Source organism: Artemia franciscana, chromosome 16, assembly GCF_032884065.1.
Source record: "Artemia franciscana chromosome 16, ASM3288406v1, whole genome shotgun sequence".
Taxonomy (NCBI): Eukaryota; Metazoa; Arthropoda; class Branchiopoda; order Anostraca; family Artemiidae; genus Artemia; species Artemia franciscana.
The window spans coordinates 35,889,579-35,916,601 of NC_088878.1; the positions used below are offsets into that span (position 1 = coordinate 35,889,579).

Here is a 27,023-nt window from a genome sequence, read left to right on the forward strand (position 1 = left end):
ATATATATATATATATATATATATATATATATATATATATATATATATATATATATATATATATATATATGGCAGATTTATAAAGGTTTTTCTTTCTTTCAGTTGATGCAGGATCTGCTGGAGAAGGACAATTAGAAATTTCTATCAATGATGGGGAAGTACCAAATCAAGTGCAAGTTTTGGGAGGAGGTAGATGCTTAGTGTCATTCACACCTGATCATCCTCGACTTCATACCATTGATATAAAATTCAATGGTGAAACAGTCCCTGGTAAATATTTACTTTTTAAATGTTGCTGTTTAACTTTTTATATATAGAGGATCTAATTTTTACAAGTATTTTATTCATTAGATACAAATAGGGCTTTGGCTATTGACAGTTTTTGGGAGAGGTAGGCTTGGTCACAACATGAAGTTTTACGAGGGAGATTCGTTAGTGTAAGTATGGTTGATTACCGTGAAATACAAAAATATTTACTTATTTGTAAAGAGTGGAGAAATTTAAAGACAAAAATTACTTAAAATGCCTTTTTTCTCTCCAGATGCACTAGAAAGCTAAAAGCAATTTTTTGTTTCCTGTTACCTTTTTTTCGTTTTTGCTACCTGTCAGGCTGCCAGATTTCTTATAATTTTTGTTTCCTGCTCGAAAAAAATTAAGGAATACTGAAAGTTTTAAAAACTAAAAATAGAATGGTTGGACGATTGTTTTACATTTTAACAAACAGTTCGTGATAACGAATTGTAGTAAGGAGCGACCCGGCTCAATAGAAACCGAAACTCTAAAAAACAGAATTTTGATACCAATAGTCACATCAAAAGAATCATATTTAATGCTGATTTTAAATGTACAAGTTTCATCAAGTTTAGCCTTACCCATCAAAAGTTACGATCCTGAGAAAGTTTGCCTTATTTTAGAAAATAGGAGGAAACAGCCCCTAAAAGTCATAGAATCTTAACGAAAATCACACCATCGCATCTTAACGAAAATCACACCATCGCATTCAGCGTATCAGAGAACCCTATGGCAAAATTTCAAGCTCCTATCTACAAAAATGTGGAATTTTGAATTTTTTGCCAGAAAACAGATCACGGATGCGTGTTTATTTGTTTGTTGTTGTTTTTTTTTTGGGGGGGGGGGTGATCATATCGACCCAATGGTCCTAAAATATTGTGAGAGAGCTCATTCTAACGGAAATTAAAAGTCCTAGTGCCCTTTTTAAGTGAACCAACAAATTGGAGGGCACCTAAGCCCCCTCCCGCACACATTTTCCCCAAAGTAACTGGATCAAGATTTATAGATAGCCATTCTCTTCAGCTTAGTCGAAAACCTAACAAATATGTATATAGGGACAACTTAATCCCCCACAGTCCCCAGGGGAGGGGCTGCAAGTTACAAACTTTGACCATTGTTTACATATAGTAATGGTTAGTATGAAGCGTACAGACGTTTTCAGGGGGATATTTTTCGCGTTGGAGTGGGAGTGGGTGGGGGGTTACGTGGAAGGATCTTTCCATGGAGGAATTTATCATGAGGGAAGAGAATTTCCATGAAGGGGGTGCAGGATTTTCTAGCATTATTTAAAAAGAAACAGTGAGAAAATATATAATTGTTTTTCACCTGGAAGTAATGAGTAGCGTTAAAACTTAAAACGAACATAAAAATATTACGTATATAACAATATTTTCTCCTCCACAATACCTTGCTCTTTACGCCAAAGTGTTTTTAAATAATTTCAACTGTTTATTCTACGGCCTTTGTGATTCAGAAATCATTCCTAAAGAATTGTGATAAAATTCAAGCTTTAGTGCAGAGAGCGAGGTATTGACGAGGGGGCAAACCCCTCATATACATAATAAAAATACACAAATATGAAAGTTCGTTACGTAAGTTAATTCGTAAGGTACGTATGTTTCTTACTAACAAAAACGCTGGTAAAAAAAAATAAAAAATCGAGTTGCATTTTTAAGTAATCGTAAACTTGAGGGCAACTAGGCCTCCTCCCCTTTACTTTTTTATCAGAATCATCCGATCAAAGCTATGAGAAAGCCATTTAGCAAAAAAAATTAATATACAAATTTCGTTTCAATTATTCATGTGCGGTGAGCCAAAATCAAAACATGTATTAATTCAAAAACGTTCAGAAATTAAATAAAAACACATGTTTTTTTAACTGCAAGTAACGAGCGACATTAAAACTTAAAACAAACAGAAATTATTCCGTGTATGAAAGGGGTTGTCCCATCCGCAACACCTCGCTCTTTACTCTAAAGTTTTTTTATTGTTTTGAAAAGTAGAATTGTGAATAAGAGTCAGATAGAAATCATATGTCAGATAAAAGTCAGATAGTGTCAAGGGAAAGAGTAAATAGAAATAAAATAAGAATTATAACATAAAAATAAGAAAAAAAAATCGAGAATTCAATGTTTTATGAAAAATAATTCTACACACAGCTATACAATTATTTTTGGTGCCAAATACAAAAAAAAGGAACGCGTGTGAAAACTCAGCCAAAATGTTCTAGAACCATATTGTACCAAACCTTAGGAAGGTGTAGTTTTCCTTCAAAGGCATAGTTGTATTTGGAAATTAAACATTGTTAATGCTTGAATTTTTATGGACAAAAAGTGTCGTTAAATCTATTTAGTTATTTCTGGTTATTTATTTTCATGGTTCAATTTGGCAACACTGACAAAAATGTAGTACTGCCCTAAAAACTTCAAGACTATGAAACAACCAAAATAAAATCACATAAAATTTCAGATATGAGCAGACCTAAGATGGGTACGGGGGGAAAAAAACTTTTCCATTTTCATGTCCTTGTTGCTATAGTGCTGAACTAATATTTCCTTAATTTATTTCAGGATTTATTTATTTAATTTATTTCATTTAATTATTTCAGGTTGTCCATTTAAATGCAAGATATTAGATACAAGCCGAGTGTCTGTATCCTTAAAATCTTTAGAGCTGATACCTCTTGGTGAGCCGGCTCAGTTCAACATCAGCGTTGACAGCAATAGCAATGCAGAATTGGCCGTTGCAGTCAGGGGTAAGATATTCTTTAAGATAAGAATTTATTAACAACACTAATAACTATTAACCTAATATTTAGAACTTAATTACTAACTTATTAACTAATTAAAATTTTAATTTTATTATCTGATCATACTTGCTAAAAATCTTAATTGTTAAAAAAAAGTAAAAGCTCAAGTAAAGTAAAAAGTAAAAGCTAAAAAAGTAAAACCTCAGTTCAACATCAGCGTTGACAGCAATAGTAATGCAGAATTGGCTGTTGCAGTCAGGGGTAAGATACTTTTTAAGATAAGAATTTATTAACAATACTAATAACTATTAACATAATTTTTAGAACTTAATTATTAACTAATTAAATTTTTAAATTAATTATTATCTTATCATACTTGTTAAAAATCTTAATTGTTAAAAAATAACACTTTATTAACTTCCTAGAAAGTAACGCTTGAACCTACTCTTGAACTGGTTAATATTTTCTGCCTGATTTCTTAACCTCCGGTAGTGGATTCTAAGCCTATTTCGCGGAAAAAAACGGAATCAAAGTTTTCTTTGGGTAGACGAGCTACTTCCTATATGTTTTAACTGTGCTTTTTCCAATTCAAATTCGCAATGGCCATAGTAGACTAAGAAGGCTAGACACCAAAGGAAGGCAACTTTGCTTTTCGACTTCTCCTTTGCTCTTCATTCTCTATCTCAAACCTCATTTGGCATAGGAAGATGATGGAGAACTAAAAGATACATAAATACGACGTCTCTACATAAAAATTGCAAACTTGTCATAGTTATTATCCAGCATTATGCCGCTGTTGCAAAAACAAAATGGTGTGTTTCACATTTTCATAATTTTATGAGGGAGCAAATTAAATTTTTGCTTAGCAAATAAATTTTTATAAAATACAGCATTTATTTTTATAAAATAAATCATTAATAATTTAATTAAATATTTCAATAAATTAAAATTTAATTAATTTAGCAATTGGGCTAAAGTTTGTAGTTTCTTAGCCAAAATGCCCTATTTGTACAAAAAGTATTCTATCATTTATTTTATTTAGGTATCGACACCAGAATGTTATTTTAGAAGTGGGAGTAAATGTGTTAAATCAGCAAAAAAAAAAGGTAGTATGTAAGAAAATTAAAGCAAATTAAGTGGTAACGGTAAAATAGCGAAACTTGGGAAATCCTACGTACGGACTTGGTTCTATTCTGCCTTGAGTTAAAGATAATGATTAACTGAAATGAAGTTTTTAGAAAAGTAGAATGGGTTTTTCTAACATAAATGCCGTAACTGCCGTCAATAAATACGAGGTGTGGCTATTAAGTAACGTGACTGACAATGCTGCTGATTAAGGACGCGTGCATCAACCGCCATTGACAACACATGTTTAGAGTGAACCTTTCTCTTTACTATGCATTTAGTCTCGCCATTGTAAAGAACCCCTTGTAGTGAGAGCCTACGTTCCCTTCAGAGTTGTTTCCGGACATAATGGTTAATGGAGCAACAAATGATCCTGAAACTTTATTTTAAACTTGGAAAAACTGCTAATTCACTACCAGGTCGGACTACAACGTCAAAAGGGGATGATAATTTCGATGAAGTTCGTAATTTGAATCAGTCTAACTGTCTATTAAGTATTCGCAGAATTGGTAAAACTGTAGTTATAGATCATAGTCTATATAGACACCAGTTGCGCGGAGTCGTATCTTGCCCGTAGAAGGATTTCAACACACATAGACGTTAACTTCCAGCGCTCCCAGAGGCAATCAGCGCGGAAAGATCTTGGCTCTACCGTCGATGTCGTGACGATTGCTATGTGTTGCTTTTGAAAAATGTTTGCGCAACTGGTGTGTACATAAGCTGTGGTATAGATAAAGAATGTGCACGCCAAATGTTATGTGACAATTTTAAAATTGCGAACGTTAATCATTCTAGTTGTGTTTCAGAGTAAATGTTCACGAATAACTTGGTTTCAAACGTGATGATTAGAAGCTCAGTCTCTACTTTTTATCTCCTTAGTATATTTACTTAGTATTACTAAGTATACTAAGTATACTAAGTATACTAAGTATACTAGTATTACTTGGTATATTACTCCTTAGTATATTTGTAAAAAAAAATCGTTATGTGCCTCAAATCGGTCCCCAGGATTCAATAAGGTTTATACTTCTATAATTTTTTAACGAGATTTTTAAATTATAACGCTAATTTATAAATACAACTTTATAACATTTTGTGTTGTAAAAAAAAAATGTTTATTCATAACTGTGCTCCTTCAAAGATTGTTCAGTACTTATGTGGAGTTGCTACGATCTAACTAAAAAGAACGCCAGACACTTTGGTGAGAATACTAGATATGGGGGTGCAACGCTTACTTTTGTTTGGTTCTTTTCCTTTTTCTTTGGGAGAGGAACCATTTTTTGGGACTCCTGTCAATAAAATGGCAGGTATTCAGCCCCTGAAACACATTTACAAAAGAAGCTGAAGATAGAAATAAAAATATTCCGGTCACAAGAGTATTCTATGAATTGAAATAACATTGTATTAGAGTGTATTTTTCCATTTTATCAAAGTTTCTCCTTTCAGATGAGTCTGATTAGATTTTACAATCCTAGCACATGTTTGTTGTCATTGTTGCTAAGCAATATCACCGAAATTTTTTTTACCATGTTTGGAGATGCTAAAAAAGTTTAAATATCTAAAACAGTACGAGGATAGAGGGGGGGGGGGTAATTTAGTCCTCTCAGTTTTTTATTAAGGTTCATTAGATCAATTTTTGATCTTTCATAAATAATCCGAAGTTAGAATGGCCTGGCAACACAAAACTAAATAATAAAATCATGAAAACAATAATTCTATGGCTAGTAGGAAAAAAAGAGATAAAATAAAAAAATTAAAAAAGAATCAGAGGAACAATATTTCTGTATACAAAAAGATGTCATTAGAGTTAAAGCAAGGATTAAAACAGATGTCAAATAAGAGAAAGAACTTGAAAGGGAAATATAATATATGGGTCTTATATTTGTATTTATGGGTCTTATATTTCCAGATTTGGGCTAGATTTGGGTCTCCAACGCTTACATTTATTTGGTTCTTTTCCTTTTTCTATGGGAAAGGATCCATTTTTGGAACTCCTTTCAGTAAAATGTCAGGTATTTAACCCCTGAAACACCTTTGCAAAAGAAGCTGAAGATAGAAATAAAAATATTCCGGTCATAAGGGTATTCTGTGAATTCAAAAGTGTAAATAACGTTGGATTAGACTTTATTTTTCCATTTTATCATAGTTTCTCCTTCCAAATAAGTCTGATTAGATTCTACAATCCTAGTACATGTTTGTTGTCATCGTTGCCAAATAACATCACCGAAAATTTTGTACCACTTTTTGAGAGGCTAAAATAGCATAAATATGTAAAAAAGTACAAAAAAGAGGGGGGATTTAGTTCTCTCAGCTTTTTATTAAGGCTTCTTTGATCAATTTTTGATCTTTCATAAACGATCCGATGTTGGAATGGCCTGCCAACAAAAAAACAAAAACAAATAAGAAAATCATGAAGACAACAAGTCCATGGCTAGAAGGAAAAAAAGAGAAAAAAGAAGAAAAGTAAAAAAAAAGAATCAGCAAAATAATATGTCTGTATAAAGAACTTGAAAGGGAAATATAAAACAGAAGGAGAAGAGCTTAAATATATATATATATATATATATATATATATATATATATATATATATATATATATATATATATATATATATATATATATATATATATATATATATATATATATATATTGCTTGTACTGTTAAGAAGAGTAACTCATTGGAGAGAAATTCTGATTCTATGGTCGGTAAAGTGATTTTTATATATAAGGACGGTGTCGGGTTTATTTCCATCCCCCAGTGGAAATTTTTCCAACTGAAAATCCCCCTCGGTGGAAATACAATCCCCTCACGCTCTGATTCACACAAGAAAAACTTTTTTGTTTATTCGTGAATTGGTGCTCCGAGCTACATAATGGAAAAACAAACTTATCTTACTAAAAATCTTCCAGAACAACAATAGTTTCCGGTCAGTGTCTTGCTCAAAGTTCAATGGACCTGTTCTATCAGTATGCAAGGATAATAATTAATGAAATTATTGATGCATGCAAATTTCATACAAATAGGAGAAAATTAAGGTTAGAAGGTTTAAGAATAGCAATGACGTGGATGACGCTCTTGTTTGTTTCAGCTGTCATTCTTTATCTTGATAGTTTTTCACGGTTATTGAGTCTCCAATTTCACTTAGAAGAATATTTTGGTAAAATGTATTAAGACAGATATTAAATATATTAAGATTTAGCAAAATATTAAGATATGTTAAGACACTGGTAGAGGGAAACGAATTTCCCCAAGTCAGAACCATTCTAGATCCTTTTCCACAAAATGATAGCATACCATCTATTATATATATATATATATATATATATATATATATATATATATATATATATAAATATATATATATATATATATATATATATATATATATATATATATATATATATATATATATATATAAAATATTATATATAAATATATATATATATATATATATATATATATATATAGATATATATATATATATATATATATATATATATATATATATATATATATATATATATATATATATATATATATATATATATATATATATATATATATATATATATATATATATATATATATATATATATATATATATATATATATATATATATATATATATATATATATCAAACAGTTCGTGGTAACGAACTGTAGTAAGGAGCGACCCGGCTCAATAGTAACCAAAACTCTAAAAAATGGAATTTTGATACCAATAGCTACATCAAAAGAATCGCATTTTAATTCTGGTTTTAAATATATAAGTTTCATCAAGTTTAGTCTTACCCATCAAAAGTTACGAGCCTGAGAAAATTTGCGTTATTTTAGAAAATAGGGGGAAACGCCCCCTAAAAGTCATAGAATCTTAACGAAAATCACACCATCAGATTCAGCGTATCAGAGAACCCTACTGTAGAAGTTTCGAGCTCCTATCTACAAAAATGTGGAATTTTGCATTTTTTGCCAGAAGGCAGATCACGGATGCGTGTTTATTTGTTTTTTGTTTTTTTTTTTCTTTTTCCCAGGGGTGATCGTATCCACCCAGTTGTCCTAGAATGTTGCAAGAGGGCTCATTCTAACAGAAATGAAAACTTCTAGTGCCCTTTTTAAGTGACCAAAAAAATTGGAGGGCACCTAGGCCCCCTCCCACGCTAATTATTTTCCCAAAGTCAACGGATCAAAATTCTGAGATAGCAATTTTATTCAGCGTAGTCGAAAAACCTTATAACTATGTCTTTGGGGACGACTTACTCCCCCACAGTCCCCGTGGGAGGGGCAACAAGTTACAAACTTTGACCTGTGCTTACATATAGTAATGGTTATTGGGAAGTATACAGGCGTTTTCAGGAGGATTTTTTTGGTTTGGGGGAGGGGTTGAGAAGAGGGGGATATGCTGAGGGAACTTTCCTTCGAGAATTTGTAATGGGAGAAGAAAATTTCCATGAAGGGAGAGCAGGATTTACTGGCATTATTTAATAAAAAACAATTAAAAAATAAAAGGGAAAAAGCTTTTTCAGCTGGAAGTAAGGAACAGCAATAAAACTTAAATTAAACAGAAATTATTACCCATATGGGGGGCTCACCTCCTTCTAATACCTCGCTCTTTACGCTAAAGTATTTTCAGTAATTTCAACTACTTATTCTACGGCTTTTGTGATTCAGGGGGTCATTCTTAATGAATTGGGATAAAATTTAAGCTTTAGTGTAAAGAACGAGGTACTGACGATGGGGTGAATCCCCTCATATATGTAATAAAAACATGAGAATACAAAAGTTCTTTACGTAAGCTAATTTATAAGTTACGTAAATCTTTTACCAATAAAAAGATTCGTAAAAAATTAAAAGTTCTAGTTGCCTTTTTAATTAACCAAAAAATCGGGGGACAACTAGGCTTCGTCCCCCGCTCTTTTTTTCTCAAAATCATTCGATCAAGATTATGAGAAAGCCATTGAGCCAAAAAAAAAAAAAAAAATATGCAAATTTCGTTTTGATTATTCCTCTGCGGAGAGCCAAAATCAAAACATGCATTGATTCAAAAACGTTCAGAAATTAAATAAAAAAAACAAGTTTTTTTAACTGAAAGTAAGGAGCGACAGTAAAACTTAAAACGAACAGAAATTACTTCGTATATAAAAAGAGGCTGCTTCCTCATCAACACCCCGCTCTTTACGCTAAAGCTTTTGCTGTTTTAAAAAGAAGAATTGAGAGAAAGAGTCAAACTTTAGCGTAAAGAGCGAGGCGTTGATGAGGAAGCAGCCTCTTTTTATATACGAAGTAATTTCTGTTCGTTTTAAGTTTTACTGTCGCTCCTTACTTTCAGTTAAAAAAACTTGTTTTTTTTATTTAATTTATATATAAAATATTGTATATATATATAAATATATATATATATATATATATATATATATATATATATATATATATATATATATATATATATAATATTATATATATATATATATATATATATATAAAATATTATATATATATATATATATATATATATATAAAATATTATATATATATATATATATATATATATATATATATATATATATATATATATATACGTTTAAAAATATATGATCATTCCTTGGGAGGTATTAAGCTAAGGGCTTTATGGCGCTAAGCGCCCCCCCCCCCCAAGAAAATACACTAAGGAAAATTCTCCTTCGCGAAAATTCCAGCCGGTGGAAAATTACCCTCGGAGAATTTCCCCCTGGAAGGTCACCGCCCGATACTTTTCCCAGGATAATTCACCACGCAATATTCTCTCCATATGTAAAATTGCGCATCCAAAGAGAAAGAAATACAAAAAAAAGAACTCTGTCGATGAATCCAGGGACATTCCTCCAAGAACTTCCCACTGAAAATTTTCCCCGGCGAAATCTCTCTCCACAGAAATCTTTTCCACCTCCACAGAAAAGTCCCTTTTGAAAAATATCAGTATGTTTCCTGATACCAAATACTCTATGTAAACAATAGATATATAGCAAAGTTTACAGCCCTTTCATTTTACAAAGTTTACAGCCCAAATTTTCAATGGATGTCTCTGAAAAAAAGGGGCATGGGAGGGGGGCTAGTCTACCCTCTCGTCTGTTTAGTTAGTTAAAAGGGCACTCAAACTTTTATTTTTAATGAGCCCTCTCCTGATCTTCTAGGGTTCTTGGTACAACATCATCATCCCTTGGAAAAAAAAAACACCCGTGTTCTTTTCTGGCAAAAATCAAAAAATTCTAAATTATTGTAGACGAGAGCCTGAAACCTACACAGTAGCGTCCTCTGATCATTTATGTATAGGGAGGGGGCAGATGCCTCAAAGGGTGCATTTTCATTCCTAAACATCCTAAATGTCATTGAGCCTTCAGGAAGATACAAATTCATTCTCATTCCCAACCTCCCCTTTGTGGTTGTAGAAGCTTTGGAAGATACTCACTCGATCAGAAATCGAGAATTCTAGTCCTTTTTTAAGTCGAAGGTAATTGGGGACCAACCAGCTACTGTCCAGAACCTTTTCTTCATATCTGGTCCCTTTGTTACCCCTTAGAACATCTGATCGATATTTTGAGGTACCTATTATGTACTTTCTCTGTGTCAGCTCTGTTTTAAGTGTGTGGGAGTTTTCCATGAGGCGACGGGGGAATTTTCCGTGGGGGATCTCAAAGGGAAATTTTTCACGGGGCGAAAATTTCTCCACCAAACGATTGGTACTTCAAAATTGAAACCTGTCTTGTCCCAAAGGAAATATTGCCATAGCTCAAAAAAACGAAGAGCGAAAAACGATTTAGAAAAAGGCAAAAAGAGGATAATTTGTAGCCGGTAAACAAGAAGAAAAGAAAAAGCGGATATTTTGGCAAAGATTTCCACTAAGCCGTCTTTTCTTTCTTTTTTTTTCGCTTACCGTGTGTTGTGTTCACCCAACGTTGTCTCAGAACTTATTTACATCAAGCATATAAAAAAATTGCCTCAGTTGTGATAGGGTCATAGTTGTGAGTTTTGTTGATGTTTCAAGGGCAAAAAATTACGGCAAAGGCTTCTAGTTATAAACCTCACTGAGTACTGATTATATATTTTACAGGACCCACAACTGACCCTCCCGTAAGAGTGACTGGAAACACGCAGAATGGTCTTGTTGCTGAATTCACCCCATCTGAGGTTGGTCCTCACACGGTAACAGTGGAGCTGAATGGAATCAGTGTTCCCGGAACTCCTGCAGTATGCAAAGCCTATGATTCTAGAAAGGTTGTTGTAAGTCAGGTTCCTCGAGGGATTATTGGAAAACAAGTTCAGTTTACTGGTAAACAATACTTTTTTATAGATTGAATTCCAGTAATCAACGTAGTTTAAATGCATGAACTATTATTATTTAATTATTTTTTTATTTTGTTTCAATTTTAGTTTAATTTTTATTTAATTTCAGTTTTGATTATTAATTTTTAGCCTAATATAATTATTATACTTAAATTTGTATATTTTGATTTATTGTTAACTTCTACACTATGCAAATTGCTTGATTCTACAAAATGTGTGAAAGGTTGTTTTTTTTTTATTTTTAATCTTAATTTTATTGTAATTTTATTTTTGTTTAATTTGGTTAAGTTTAATTTTTTACATAATAAATACAATACTACCTAATTATTAATAATACTAATCATTACTTAGTAGGTAGTAAGTATTAATTATTACATTAATTAGTAAGTAGTAGGTAGTATTAATAATGCAAATTATTTACATTTTAAGTAATACTACCTTGTACATTAAAGTTTATCAATTTTAATTTAATTTTAAAACAAATTAAGAAAAAAATTATTTACATTTTAAGTAATGCTAACTTGTATGTTAAACTTTAACAATTTTAATTTAATTGTTGCAGTGGATGCTGGAGGCTGTGGGGAAGGTAATTTGGAAATTACTATCAGTGCTCGAGGAAGAAATGTGCCAACGCAAGTGCAGCCCCAAGGCAGTGCCAAATTTATCGTCTCATTTGTACCCTTAGAAGCTGTTGATCATGTTGTTTCCATTACATTCAACAAGGAACCCGTCCCAGGTACATGGTCCAGTTACATTAATGATTTATAAATAATATTATTTGTTTGTAGATAAGTTCTAGTTTTGTTTTATTTATTACCAGGGTTCTTTGTAGGGTTGCAATGCAGCAAATACCCTTTTCAAAATGATATAACTTATTTAGTCTTAGAGAAAGATCAGTACTATTACTACTATTACTAACAGTTCACTGCAGCTCTAAGCTACCCGAGGGCAACATAGCTGTGCACACCCTCCTCCACTCAACGTTACCTTTCATCCTATGCGGTCTAATTCCCTTTATATTATTTTATGACCTCTTCTCACCCTTTCAGGGACAACATGCTTTTTGTTTTTCATTGACAGATGGCCAAATAGCACAGTCTTTTGCAAACCATCGTCATTTACCCGCAAAACATGATTTAATGCTTTAAACTACTGTCATTTTAGCCATAAAAATTAGGATCGAGCCAATTTTTGGTCTTTTTTCAGTCCATTGAGTATCTAAAAACATCAGCACATAGCACATAGGGTATAAATTTCAGTGGTGTATGAAAACGTCTGTATGCTTCCCAATAACCAATACTATATGTAAACAATGGGCAAAGTTCACAACTTGCACCCCTTCCCCCGGGAACTGTGGGGTATTAAGTCGTCCTCAAGAACATAGTTATTAGATCTTTTGACTATCCCTAACAAAATTGATATATTGAAATTTTGATGCGGTGACTTTGGGAAAAAATTAGCGTGGGAGGGGCCTAGTTTCCATCCAGTTATTTGGTCACCTAAAAATGGCATTAGAACTTTTAATTTCAGACAGAACGAGTCCCCTCACGACATTCTAGGACCACTGAATCGATAGATCATCTCTCCGAAAAGAAACCTGTAGGTAGGTAGGTTTTTTTTTAGGTAGATAGGTATGCGTTTATTTCATCAAATAAAAATTAATAAAATTGCACTTACAATCAATAATATGCTGCTCAATTTAGGGACCTAAAATGTCCCTGTTCAGCAGCAAAACTACAACAAATAAATGATAACTATTCATTCAAAATCAAAGAAATACGCAAGAAAAAAAAAACAAACGAAACACTATACAATCTCTAAACAGCCATCTCTCATCATAAAAAAAGAAGAAAAAAAAGGGATAAAAATTTAACCAATATAATTTATAATCTATTCAAAAAATATTTTTTTATTATTACTTTAAATAACATAAGGTTTTCAGAACACCTAACACTCTCTGGAATTGAATTCCAAATAACAACACCTTCATGTTTAATCATAAACCCAGAACGCGTTGTATGTCTGATTTCACTAGTCAGCTGATCAGAGCTCCTAGTAGAATAATCGTGATAATTTGAATTATACCGATAAAAACTTCTAAAATATTGAGGAGACAATCCATTTAAAACCTGGTATAAAAAAATTAAAATCTGCTGAGATTTAATAGAATCAATATTCAAAATATCTAAATCTCTAAAACAATCTCTAGTACTACCACACGCAAAATACTCACCCAAACTTCTAATTGCCTTATTCTGCATAATCTGGACCCTTTTTACATGACTAGAAATATTGCTTGCATACAATGAACAACCATACACTAAATAAGGATGGACAATTGAATAATAAATTGCTTTCAGGACATGTAGAGGAAAAAAATTATGAAATCTTCTTAAAATACCGACTCCGCGAGCCAATTTTGAAGATAAAACTTTGCAATGATGAATCCAACTAAAATTTACATCAAAACAAAATCCTAGATATCTACATTGAAAAACCTGACTAATGGAAACACCTTGTAAAAGAATACTATGACAGTTATTTACAACTTTACCAATACGACTAAATATCATATAATTAGTCTTCTCAGTATTCACTGCAAGAAAACTATGCTTTGTGAACTGAGATAAATTCTCCAAAGCTACATTAGTTATCTCTATAAGATCTTCAATAGATACCCCAATCACTGTAAGCGCTGTGTCATCTGCGAATGATGTAACTACGGCACCAGGAAGGTAAAAACGCATTGTATCCACGTATATCAGAAACAGTAAAGGTCCTAATACCGAACCTTGGGGCACTCCACAATTCACATTGAAGGCTTTCCCTACCACATCATCTATCATAACTTTGATGGACCTACCATGCAAGTAAGACCTAAACCAATCCAAACACTTCTCATGGACTCCCAAACAAGCTAGCCTACTTAATAAAAGATTAAAATCAACGGTATCAAATGCTTTTCTAAAATCTATGAACACAGTAAGAGGGATAAGATTCCTTTCTAGGGCACTATTAACGCACTCCATTAGATGGTATGCCGCATGAACAGTTGAATGTTTAGTTCTGAAACTGAGCTGTGACTCACTTAATATTCCGAGCTTGTCTAAATATTCATACATCTGTCGATGTACTATTTTCTCGTATATCTTTGAGAATAGTGGTAACAAGCTTATAGGTCGATAGTTCGTCATATCTTGCTTATTGCCTGATTTGAGCAGTGGTAGGACCTTTGCTTGCTTAAGCGCTTCAGGGAATTGGCCGACTTCAAGTGACAGGTTAACGAGGTAGAGAAGACATGGTAGTAGATACACTGAAACTACTTTGAATGCTTTGAGATTCAATCCGTCAATACCAGCAGCATTTGACTTTAAATTCTTCACAATTTTTGTTAATTCTTCAATTGACGCTTTTTCAAATTGAAATTTACGATGTTCACCTCGATTATCTTCAAAGAGCGTGTCACTTTTCGCTGGGTCTCCGTGAGAAGTGTCTTCACTGATTCTACTTCCAATACCAGAGAAGAATTTACCAAACTCGTCAGCACTCTGCAACAATATAAACACGCATCTTACAGTAGGGTTCTCTAATACGCTGAATCTAATTGTGCGATTTTGATTAAGATTCTATGACTTTTAGGGGGTGTTTCCCTCTTTTTTCGAAAATAAGGCGATTCCGTTTTTTTAGATATCGGTTACTATTGCACCGGCGCACTCCTTACTACAAACTGTTACCACAAACTGTTTGATGACCATTATTGCCTAATTTATTTATCTCAGTAATTGAATTTATTAAATTGCTTAATTAATTAAAATGCAAGGTTTTAATTTAGTTGAATTAGAATTGTCTAATGTAATTAAGATTCGTATGCGTTAAAATAAAATGAAAAATTAGTCAAATAAGGGATATTATAATTGATTATAAGCAAGATACTAATCAACTAGATGTTATTTGTTATTTGATGGTAAGGTTAGTTTATGTCAAATTTTAGTTAAAGATTAAAAGCGTTCGTTTATATAAACCATATATTGATATGTGATTTTGCTTTTAATGAGGTCCCTATTCACATATACTATATCGAACGACCCTTTAATTAATGACCATAATTATCTAATTTAATTACCGAAATTACTTAATCAATTAAAAAAACATTTTAATTTAGTTGAACTTAAATGTATTAATTTAATTAAAATTCATGTGCATTAAAATAAAATGAAAAATTTATCAAATAAGGGTATATTACAATTGATTATAAGCAAGATAGTAATCGACTAGATATTATTTGTTATTTGATGGTATGGTTAATTGATGTCTAATCTTAGTTGAAGATTAAAAGTATTTGTTTATATAAAGTATATATATATTGATATGTGATTTTGCTTCCATTAGGATCCCCATTCACATATACAATACCAAACGACCCTTTTATTAGTGACCATAGTTACCTAATCTAATTACCCAAATTACTTGATCAATTAAAATAAAACGGATTAACTCAATTTAATTAAAATTCAAGTGTATTAAAATAAAATGGAAAAAATAGTCAAATTAGGGTATATTATAATTGACTATAAGCAAGATACTAATCGACCAGATTTTTTTTGTTATTTGATGGTAGGGTTAGTCGATGTCGAATGTTAGTTGAAAATTAAAAGTGTTTGTTTATGTAAAGCATATATATTGATATGTGATTTTGCTTGCGTTAGGATCCCCATTCACATATACAATATCAAACGACCCTTTTATTAATGACCATAGCTACCTAATCTAATTACCCAAATTACTTGATTAATTAAAATAAAACGTATTAATTTAATTTACTTAAAATTCACGTGCATTAAAATAAAATGAAAAAATAATCAAATTAGTGTATATTATAATTGACTATAAGCAAGATACTAATCAACTAGATTTTTTTCTTGTTATTTGATGGTAGGGTTGGTCGATGTCGAATGTAAGTTGAAGATTAAAAGTATTTGTTTATGTAAAGCATATAAATTGATATGTGATTTTGCTTCCATTAGAATCCCCATTCACATATACAATATCGAACGACCCTTTTATTATTGACCATAATTGCCTAATTTAATTCCCCCGATCACTTAATTAGTGAAAATTAACCGTTTTAATTTAGTTGAATTTAAATATTTTAATCTAATCAAAATCAATGTGCATTAAAGTTAAATGAAAAATTAATCAAATAAGGATATATGACAATTGACTATAAGCAATGTTATTTGTTATTTAATGGTAGGGTTAGTTGATGTCGAACGTTAGTTGAAGATTAAAAGTGTTTGTCTATATAAAGTAAATATTGTGATGTGTGATTTTGCTTCCATTAGGATCCCCATTCACATGTACAATATCGAACGACCCTGGAAGAGTGACAGCTACAGGTCGAGCCCTGACAGCCGCTTCTATCTTAAGAACTTCCACTTTTCAACTTACTAACATTTCTGGATCAGTTGATGATATTGAAGTTAATATTGAAGGTAATATTTTATTTCTGTATTAAAATAATAATAATAATAATAATTGCTTGATTTCGTTTAATAGATGTGCCTTCTCGGATTTGGTCTTCCAGTGATGATTTATGTAAAAAGACTACCAACTTTATTCGCGTTTACGATCCTCTGCAGCCTTTTTTCCATATTGATACTGGTTAATTAGTCCATGTTGTCTTTTGTTAGATTTTTTTGCTGTTTGTTGTTTTTGTTTATTTATAATACTCCGTACTTTGTGTTTTTTATACTTTTACGGGTAATAAAGTTCATTCATTCATTCGTTCTCTATCTAACATGAGGTAAAAAAAATAGGGATAAAATTGTCTCTCAACATGAAATAACAAATATTCTTATACCCACTATAATAGCCAAAAATCTTTTGGATTTTTTTTTTTCAAGCAGTTAAAAGTCCAGCTTGCATTTTTTCATTCTGTTTTTAAATTTGTCTAAACTGTTTCATTCTTGTAGAAAGCAACTCAAATTATCAACTATTTTTACAAGCTGTGAAGCTTCTTCAATAGTATTTCTCTGTTTACCATTAGCATCTACCATTTAGGATCGTGCAGAGGCGCCATTTGGGGGGGGATCAGGGGTGGGCAAATGCCCGCCCCAGATTTTCCAGGGGGCCCAAGCTTCCACCACAAAGGGCCCTTTGCCGGCCATAATACTCTATTATGTCCAACATAATCCATTCTGTCCATTTGATTTGAAATTACTGCATGCCTTTTAACCAAAGAGCGTAATTACTTGACGACCCTTGGGGTAATTACGCTATTTGCTATCAATTATTGTAAACTTTGAAAGTAGGTAAGATACATAATAAGATTCTCGAGTTCTGTCAAATGCCCATTTCCTAGATGATTACGCGACACGAAGTGAGTCGGGGGGGGGGCATGGTGGAGTTTATGCCCACCCTAAGATTTGGTCCAAATGGCGCCTCTGGGATCGTGCCTACTCCCCAGTCTAGAAGATTACTCGTGCTCGTTTGATTGTGTTGACCGAAATCCAGTATGCACAATAAAAATTTTTAGGTTGAAAACTTTAATAAAAAAGAAGATTTCTGCAATATCATCAGGTTTCTGGTGGTGATGAAGACAGAAATTAATCGTAAAATTTAGGAACACCAGAAAATAAAAACTAATACTTTCTATAAATTATTTTAAAAGATATATCTATAAATCCAAATAGTAATTTAAAATCAGAGGTATAAAATACCTCTGATTATCTCAGAGGTATAAAATTTGAAGTATAAAATACATAAAAATCGTTTCCCTATAGACACCGTGGTGTTTTATTTTGAGGTTTTCAGGATCAAACATAGATCACTTTGCTAAAACCTTAATTAAAGCAAGGTTTCAGGATCGATCATAGATTCCTTTGCTAAAACCGAGATTACTAATAAACCGGTTTCATTTAAACCGGTTAAGTAAAACCAGTGTTAATTAAAGGGTGGTTTTCAGGATCAGTCATAGATTGATTTGCTCAAACCAAAATTAGTAGTGTTAGAGGAGATTCGGTTCCCATAAGACCAATAGGTTTGATTTAAAGTCATCTTTTCGCAGTTTAGAAATTGGGGTAATTTACCAGTTACTGGCAAGCTATCATTTAACGCGCATTATTTTACCGAAATTTTTATTGTAAGTAAATTGGTCAGTTATTGGTAGTTCATTTTGGCATTTTAGATGGCCGGTAGGTGGTTAATGGTGAAATCTACTTAGGAACAAAAAAAATAGATGGCGATATAACTCATAAAGAAACTATAATTTCAAAATATGTAGAGCGTGCATTTTACAATGGAATATACTTCATGGACTTAAGTAGACACTGAGTCAGCCTATCTTAAGTTATATCTTATGATATAACCTATCTTAGGAGTCCAAACTATTCTTTTACTTGTGGTAACTTAAATACAACCGAATATAATTTTTGTATGTATATTATTTATGTTTTTTTGCCAAGATCAAGAATTGACGGTAGGCTCTGTCACCAGGAGAGCCTTTATGAAGAGCCTTGAATTTCCAATTCAGTTCGTTTCGAAATTTGCTCTCGGATTCCAATTCGATATTACTTGGCAATTCAAAAGCACGTATTAAAACATTCAGTTTTTTTCAAATATTTTTAGTTGAAAATAGTATTGAGGACAAAAACCAGATTTAAGAGTTAAAAAACTAATTAAATAAATTAGCTTACTAGTAATTCATTTCAGTTACTTTATTTTACAGCAAAGAAACATAAGTAAACTATAAGTGTGTTGATGCATTAAGAGTATTATCAATTAACTAAAAAATTAGTAAATAAATTAAACGATAAGTAAATCATAAAATGAAACCAGTTGATGATTAAAATGAATACATACGATTAGTTAAAATAAAAATAAGCGTAAATAAATATAGCTTTAATTTAAGTCTTCATTATTACCAATGCAATTTTGCTGGGTGGTGAAAAATAATGTCGGTTGTTTTATTCTCATAGACAAAAATTTGTTTTAAACTCATTTTTAAAGTCAGTTTAGAAACATTATTATTTTCTTTTAAATATCAAGATATGATATAAAGCTACAAATATCGTTAATGAACCCCCAAGCCCTCTAAGAAGTGACAAATTACATAAAAAAGCTGTTATTTTCGGTTAGGTCTCATTTATATTTGTCCGATTAATAATATATTCTATATTTATATTCATTTTCGGACATTTTGCTGATTTACTATTGGTGTTTTTTTGTTTTTTTTTAATTTAACCTCATTTAATTTGAATGACGTCCTATTTTACGAGACTTATTGAGGGATTCCCTCCGTGGGATGAATTGATGCGCAAGCGTCATTTAAAGTAGGAAGGACAGTGAAAATTAAATCAGATTTTTTAAGTCAGTCCAGTAGAAACTTACACAACCACATACATCTTTAAAAATTAGCAAAAAATTGGCAGTTCAATTTTAAATAAAAAAAAATCTTTATGCGTAGTTTTTCATTTTGGGTAGTAGTCGATGCTAAGCTAAACAACTAGATACGTGAGTGAAAAAATAAGATAAAATAATATAAGTCTCAAACAGCTTAGGAGTTTTGAGCTTTACTTCGAAGGTGTAACTGTTTTTGGGAAACAGCAGATTGTTAATGTTAAAATTTTTTACGGACCAAAAGCGCTATCAGATTTCAATGATTAGTTTTTATAGTATTTACCAAGCGACATATAGCGATCACAAATTCTGTTGGTCTGTCTGTAGGTCCCGGTTTTGCTAGCTTAGGCACTTCCAGATAAGCTAAGACGATGAAATTTGGCAGGCGTATCAGGGACCAGACCAAATTAAATTAAAAATATTCGTTTCTCTGATGTGACCGTCTGGTGGGGGGGGGAGTGGGGGACAGTTAATTCGGAAAAATTATAAAAATGAGGTATTTTTAACTAACAAACGGGTGATTTGACCTTAATGAAATTTGATATTTAGAAGGATATCGTATCTCAGAGCTCTTACTTTAAATCTAAAATCACGAACGGGATCCGGTGAAACTGGGGAGAGTTAGAGGGGGAAACCTAAAATCTTGGAAAACGCTTAGAGTGAAGGGATCGGGATGAAAATTGGTGGGGAAAGTAAGGAAAATAATGGGGAAAATAAAGTCCTAGATACTTTATTGACATAATATATTTAAAAGGAACTTATGTCTCAGAGTTTTTATTTTAAATCCCGACCAGATCTGGTGACATCGGGGGGAGTTGGGGGGACCGGAAATCTTGGAAAATGCTTAGAGTGGAGAGATCGGGATGAAACTTGGTTGGTAGAACAAGCAAATGTCGTAGATAAGTGATTGACGTAACCAAACTGGATCCGCTCTCTTTGAGGGAATTAGGGGGGGTCCAGTGCTTTGGCGAGTTTGGTGCTTCTGGACCTGCTAGGACGATGAAAACTGGTAGGCGTGTCAGGGACCTGCACAAATTAACTTTGTAAAGTCGTTTTCCCCGATTAGACCATCTGGGGGGCTGAAGGGAGAGGGAAAATTAGAAAACATGAGGTATTTTTAACTTACGAATGGGTGATCGGATCTTAATGAATTTTGATATTTAGAGTACCGGCATTAAGCCTCTGATTTTCCTTTTAAATTAATCCATTGATTCTTAGAATCTTGCTAGAGCTCATGCCATATGAGCTCTTGGCTCTTTTGACCTCGTCATAAGTGCCATATGAGCTCTTAGCTCTTGTTTTTTTTTCAGAAGTTTTTCGATTCGTTTTATTTTCGCAGCTAATAAACTAACAAACAAAAGTTCAAATGGAGACAAGTCCTTTTATCACCCAGTGAAAACAGACAAAAAAATCTAGATACTTCTATCACATACAGAAGCAAGGCCATATCCAGGAAGATCGGGGGTTTGCCCCCCCCCCCCCCAAAAAAAAAGTTTGTTCGATTGGCGTAAAAACGTAACAATAATAAAATAAACAAATTTTCGACGCCCTTTTGAATTTTTAAATTTAACCCAACCCATCCCCCTTCCCCATAAAAAAATTAAATCCTGGTTACGGCCCGGTACACAAGTGATCGTCATCAGCAGATAAATTAAAGGATTATAATCAAAACTAACAATATATATATATAAAACAAAATAATTACTTTCGGGTCATAAATATTTTCTGGTTCATTGACTCGATTTGTTAGACGAATCTATTGACAGTGTTGCCACCCGTAATTGGTGGCAATCGCTATTTCTAGTGATTTTTATAATGTCTAAACAAATATCACTAAATCAGTACATAAATCACTAGATTATTGAAGAAAATCACTAAATCAACCTAAAATCACTAAAACATAGTGTTTTTTTTCTTGGGGGGGGAGGGCAACCCTGTCTAATGGTGATCACTGGTGTATGTGATCAAAACATCCAGCTTTATGTATCCGTTTTCGCTGTCTAATAAAAGGAATTATCCCCATTTGAACTTTTATTTGCTCTTCATAGAAAGGAAGTGTGGTCTTAAAAAAATACTCGCGGTTAATTTTGAAACAACTATAAGAATATCTGAAAAAGTCATGGTTTTCAATTATGTAACGACGTAAGATGGGTCTAGGGGGATTTTTTTTTTGTTTTATGTCCTTGGTGCTTTAGGATTTAATTATTGGCCTGGCGTTAACACTGTATTTCTATAAAATTTATAATATGTATTTTTAAATACAAATATTTTTAAATATATAATTTTAACACAAATTCATAATTAAATAATTTATAACGAAAAATAGATGACGCTTTTGCGTAGAAATTTATTTCGGAATTGTGGCTGTGTCCAATTTGAAAAGGCAACAAAAAAAATGAGTAAAAAATTTATGTTATTGGTTGACTCTAAACAAAATCTTTAATTGGTATTGGTTCTTGAGCCCCTTCTTTCTACGTCTAGGCCTACAAAACCTTCTTATGAATACAATTTGTGTTCTAAGAATAAAATAGAACAAACCTGGTCATTTGAGGCAGTGATGTTATTTCATTTTCAAAAATATACATAAAAAGGTAACGAATAAAAAATTTCATGCAGCAAAAAAAATTTAAGACCTCGTTTGCAGCTTATAAAAATATTAACATTGTGCTTAAAGTAATTGAAATAATAAATAAAATAACTGTGTCGTATTTGTTTCTAAAGTAATGTTGTTTCCAGTAATAATTGATTACTTTTTTAAGATTTTAGTTTATTAGTTTTGGATGGGTTTTGGTAGCTACTGTAAACTAACACAATTTTTTTTCATATTAGGTTCTTATGATTTTTCTTTATTTTTCAGGAGTTCCAAGAAATCTTTGAAGCACAATTTATTATTCTTTTCTAAAACTTTCCTACACGGATTAACAATTTACTTTTCCAAAGCGGACGATACTAACTAGTCATTGGCTTTTTAATTTTTTGAAAGAATAGAGCTTGTTTTCAAAATAAAATTCAAAATTAATAAATCTTTTATTCTCTATTTCGTGAGATTAGGGCTCAAAGACTGTTGACTTTGACTTTTACACGACTTTATCTTAAATATATTTATTCTTTTATATAACTATATTCCCAATTTTTGATCAGTCTCTTCAAATTTTTCTATGAACAAATCTAAAGATGTTATAATTTCGGTTTTCATATCTTAATTTTTGGGTTGGTGGATCTATTTTGTAGCTGGTTTGCTCAGAATTTTATCCAGCTTCTTGAGAAATGCATTGTGAACATATGATTCTTTTGACTATCTTAGCTCTGTATTAACATATAATAATAAAATAGTTCCTAAATAGTTTTTTAGCTGTGAAAATTAATTACCGTGGCCATCATTAATGCTACCAAGGGGTAAATTTTAATTCTGATAAAGGATTTTATTTGAAATCCTTGAGAATGACATTATCAAAATGCGATTTTTCTTTCAGCTATATTTATTGTTATTATGGTTGGACTCTCAAACGCCCATTGCCTCAACATCCCCCTAAAAAAAAATCTGTATAGCATCAATGGCCACTGGGCTATTGATGCCCTTCTAAACTACCTTTTCTTGGTAGTTTGAAGGTATCCACCAGTATTTCCCCGTCTCTGAAACCCCACTCACCAGCTTTAGACTGGCTTGAACTGGCATCAATCGTCCCTGACAAGTAAGGGGTGAGTCACCCGTTGCTCGCTAGCCAATAGTGGCAAGTGATTTTTGATTATTTGAACCAGTACTAGCAAGAGAACTTCTTTCACTTGCCTTAGATTTCTCCTCAGGGGATCTTTTCCTACTCCCGGGCTGGTGCTTGACTTACCCTAAGGGATTGACCCCTGGGTATGGTTTTGGCAACCATTACTGGCTTATTGTTGATGGTCAGACATTGAGGAGGTTGGTCAGTGACTGACAATAGTAGTAGCGTGCCGCTATTTGTGCCCACTAGCCCCAGGGAAAGCACAAGAAGGTTGACATCAGTACCCCCTTCGATGATCTTTTATCTCTATTTTTAAGTATAATAGTAAGATAATTGCGTACTTGGAATAATTTATTATTTATAAAAAAATATTTCTACGGGTATTATTAATAATACCTAGGTTAATTTTTAAGGATGTTGATGTGTTTTACTCAAAATTTTTGCAATGTATATATATATATATATATATATATATATATATATATATATATATATATATATATATATATATATATATATATATATATATATATATATATATATATATATATATGACATTATTATTTATATTATATATTGCAAAATAAATCTAATTGATTTTTTTTACTTAAATAAGGTTTAAAATATACTTGAACACCTGGTATTTTGTGTCTAAATAATTTGTACACGTTCAAGTGTGACTACAACTGTTTTTACAACTGCTAAGCTTCTGGTGATATGGTTTAACACATGCAGCATTAAGCTAGGTGGCTAGGTAAGCTGGAGTTCCAAAGGGATTTTATATTCAACCACATTGTGAATTTATTTTTATACCAAAGGGTCTGAACCCTTCAAAGTAGGAAACATTTTGTCTAATTCGTTAAGTCGGGTTCACATGCATCTGTACTCAGACTGATTATGCAAGTGTTTCTAGCCACCTCCGTTCATACGGAGAACTAGGTGATTGGCTGAACTGAAAAAGAGGGCAACTCCATAAAAGATCCGTAAAACGATACAATTTTTCTATAAAGGCCAAAAAAGGTCATAAAATGTTAAACTTAAGTGGTTTTTGAATTCTCTTGAATAGCTAGATTAGTGTCGTAGTTGAAGCGAGTGAACAATTACCAACAGAACAATTACCAACAGTGGTGCCAGTTCACGAGAAGGTAAGGAGAGAGCAAAGATTGTCTTAATTTTTTAAACGGAGACATACGAAGGTATTTGGAATCTCAGGGGGAGGGGTTGCATTTTTTTCCAACCAAAAGACAAATAAAACTCTAGGGGGTAATTGCCTCTCTTCCCTCCTTTGGTGCAAATAATTACCAGGGGAAAATTTTGGTCTGGTTGAACAAGGGGAACTGGATAGAAGGTATATTCCTAACTCTCAAATCAACTATAAAGTGGACGTATACAATAGAGATTATTGAAAAAAAAAGGTCTAAGGCTGAGCTGGCCTACCATGGCAGAACCAAGAAAGTAAATCTTATAGATAACGGGTTCATTGCCAGGAGCGTTGAATAATAAACATAATTTTCACGTTTATATATATTCACGTCAGTATATAATAAAACAATATTCTATATATATATATATATATATATATATATATATATATATATATATATATATATATATATATATATATATATATATATTATATTTATATATATATATATATATATATATATATATATATATATATATATATATATATATATATATATATATAAGATAATAATTGTATATTATATAAGATTTAGGCCAGCAACTGGACCTGAATAGACAAAATGGCCCTTTTAGTCGCAATATAGTCCTTATGATCCAGTCTTAATATGATCCATATCTTCATAGTGAACGTAGCCCCGTGAATAACTTAAATGACAAATGTGAATGTTTGGGATCTTGAAAAAGAGTGGGCCCTATGTTAATAACCCCAAGGCTTTTCAAGCACTGCTAGCTAGGCCTGCATGTGAACGCCACTTAAAGTGTTGATTGAAACTTCTAGAAGCTATAAAAGAAAAATCTGAGTTTTCAAAAACGTTATATTTTACCTGATACAATTCTGATGTACCGTATAAATATTTTGAAACATTGCCCTCTAGATCCCCCCTCCCTTACATTTTGTAAAGTATGTTTTTTTGGCTCGTAAATTGGTTATTAAAATACAGGCAAAATATATTTCTCCTAAAAAACTAAAAAATAATTTCTTCGACTCGTAGATTGGTGTTAAGAATACAGGTAAAACCTTTCGAAACCTTTGCCCCTCCCAAAAAATCCTTTAGGTTGTCTCTCATCACAAAATAAAGTTATTTTGCTAAATAAACCCCTCCCCTCAACAACTTCCGGATAAAAGTGTGGTATAATTTTTTTTTTTTATTTATAATTATTTTTAATTATTCATAGACAGAACGTGATGGAGACCTTTTAGATATTGTACCTATAAACTTTCCATTTTCTAACTCTGTAAAATGTTTAACTGGTTAACATGGGCTTAAGCTAGCTGCAGAACTAACGCTAACAACTTTTGCTTGAAGCGCTTTTTAACTAATGTCAATTACTGGTTGACAGGACCGAATGGACTTTCAATACCAGCACAACTAAAAGACAATACTGACGGGACATGCAGTGTCGACTTCACACCCAAAATTGTAGGAGAACACCGTATCTACATTGCACACAGAGGGAAATCGTTGCCAGGCTCTCCATTTGTATGTAAAGCTTATGATTCTGCTGCAATTAGAGTCACTCACCCCCCTGGGGGCACCGTAGATAAGCCGGTTACAATCACAGGTAAGTTTTTCTTCGTTTTTATCCCACCTATTCTTCTCTCAGTGACAACAAAATTTATTTTCAAAATACATTCAACTTTAAATTTAGGCGTCACTTATTCTTTTTCCTAATATTAATTAGCAGCTTGAGTGGACACACTTCAATACTACCAAAAAACTTTCCAATCAAAAATCTTGCCATTCCCAAGGAAGAGGGTGTCCTCCCCCAACATACGGTAGCTATTTTTTATCATACCTCAAAACTTTTCCGGATAATGACCCTACGCGTCTCTTTTAAAAACAAATAATAATAATAATAAAAACAACATAAAAAAACTGATCATTATAACTTGCTTTTACAAAAAAAATACACCAAAATATTTACAAACAAATTACAAAAATATCGAAGAAAGTTATAGTGATGACAATTTTCAATTATAGGTAAATTTTTAGAATAAACTATGTTTTCTTGAGTATCAAAGAGTATGGGTGACTTTTAAGATTGGAAACTTGGGCTAGTGTCGGCAAAAAACAACTATCAACCCCATCTAGCGTTTGGCTTCGCTTGGCACTTTTTGGAGCTTAGTTACTTTTTTATATCAGCAATTGAGATCGGCCATTTATTGCTGTACTAACTTTACTAATAATACAAATAAAATTAATTATTCATATTATT

The 27,023-nt window shown here is 32.1% G+C and overlaps 1 protein-coding gene across 1 annotated transcript in view; it reads left to right on the forward strand.

Annotated features, from left to right (window-relative positions):
• Positions 1–27,023, forward strand: part of LOC136037396 (filamin-A-like) — a gene marked incomplete in the record, with an annotated part of 335,049 nt that overhangs the window by 232,580 nt on the left and 75,446 nt on the right. Inside the window, 6 exon segments of the mRNA XM_065720141.1 lie at positions 103–270; positions 2,900–3,046; positions 11,252–11,470; positions 12,047–12,220; positions 16,827–16,976; positions 26,148–26,369. Of these exon segments, the coding sequence (XP_065576213.1) occupies positions 103–270; positions 2,900–3,046; positions 11,252–11,470; positions 12,047–12,220; positions 16,827–16,976; positions 26,148–26,369 (1,080 nt within the window).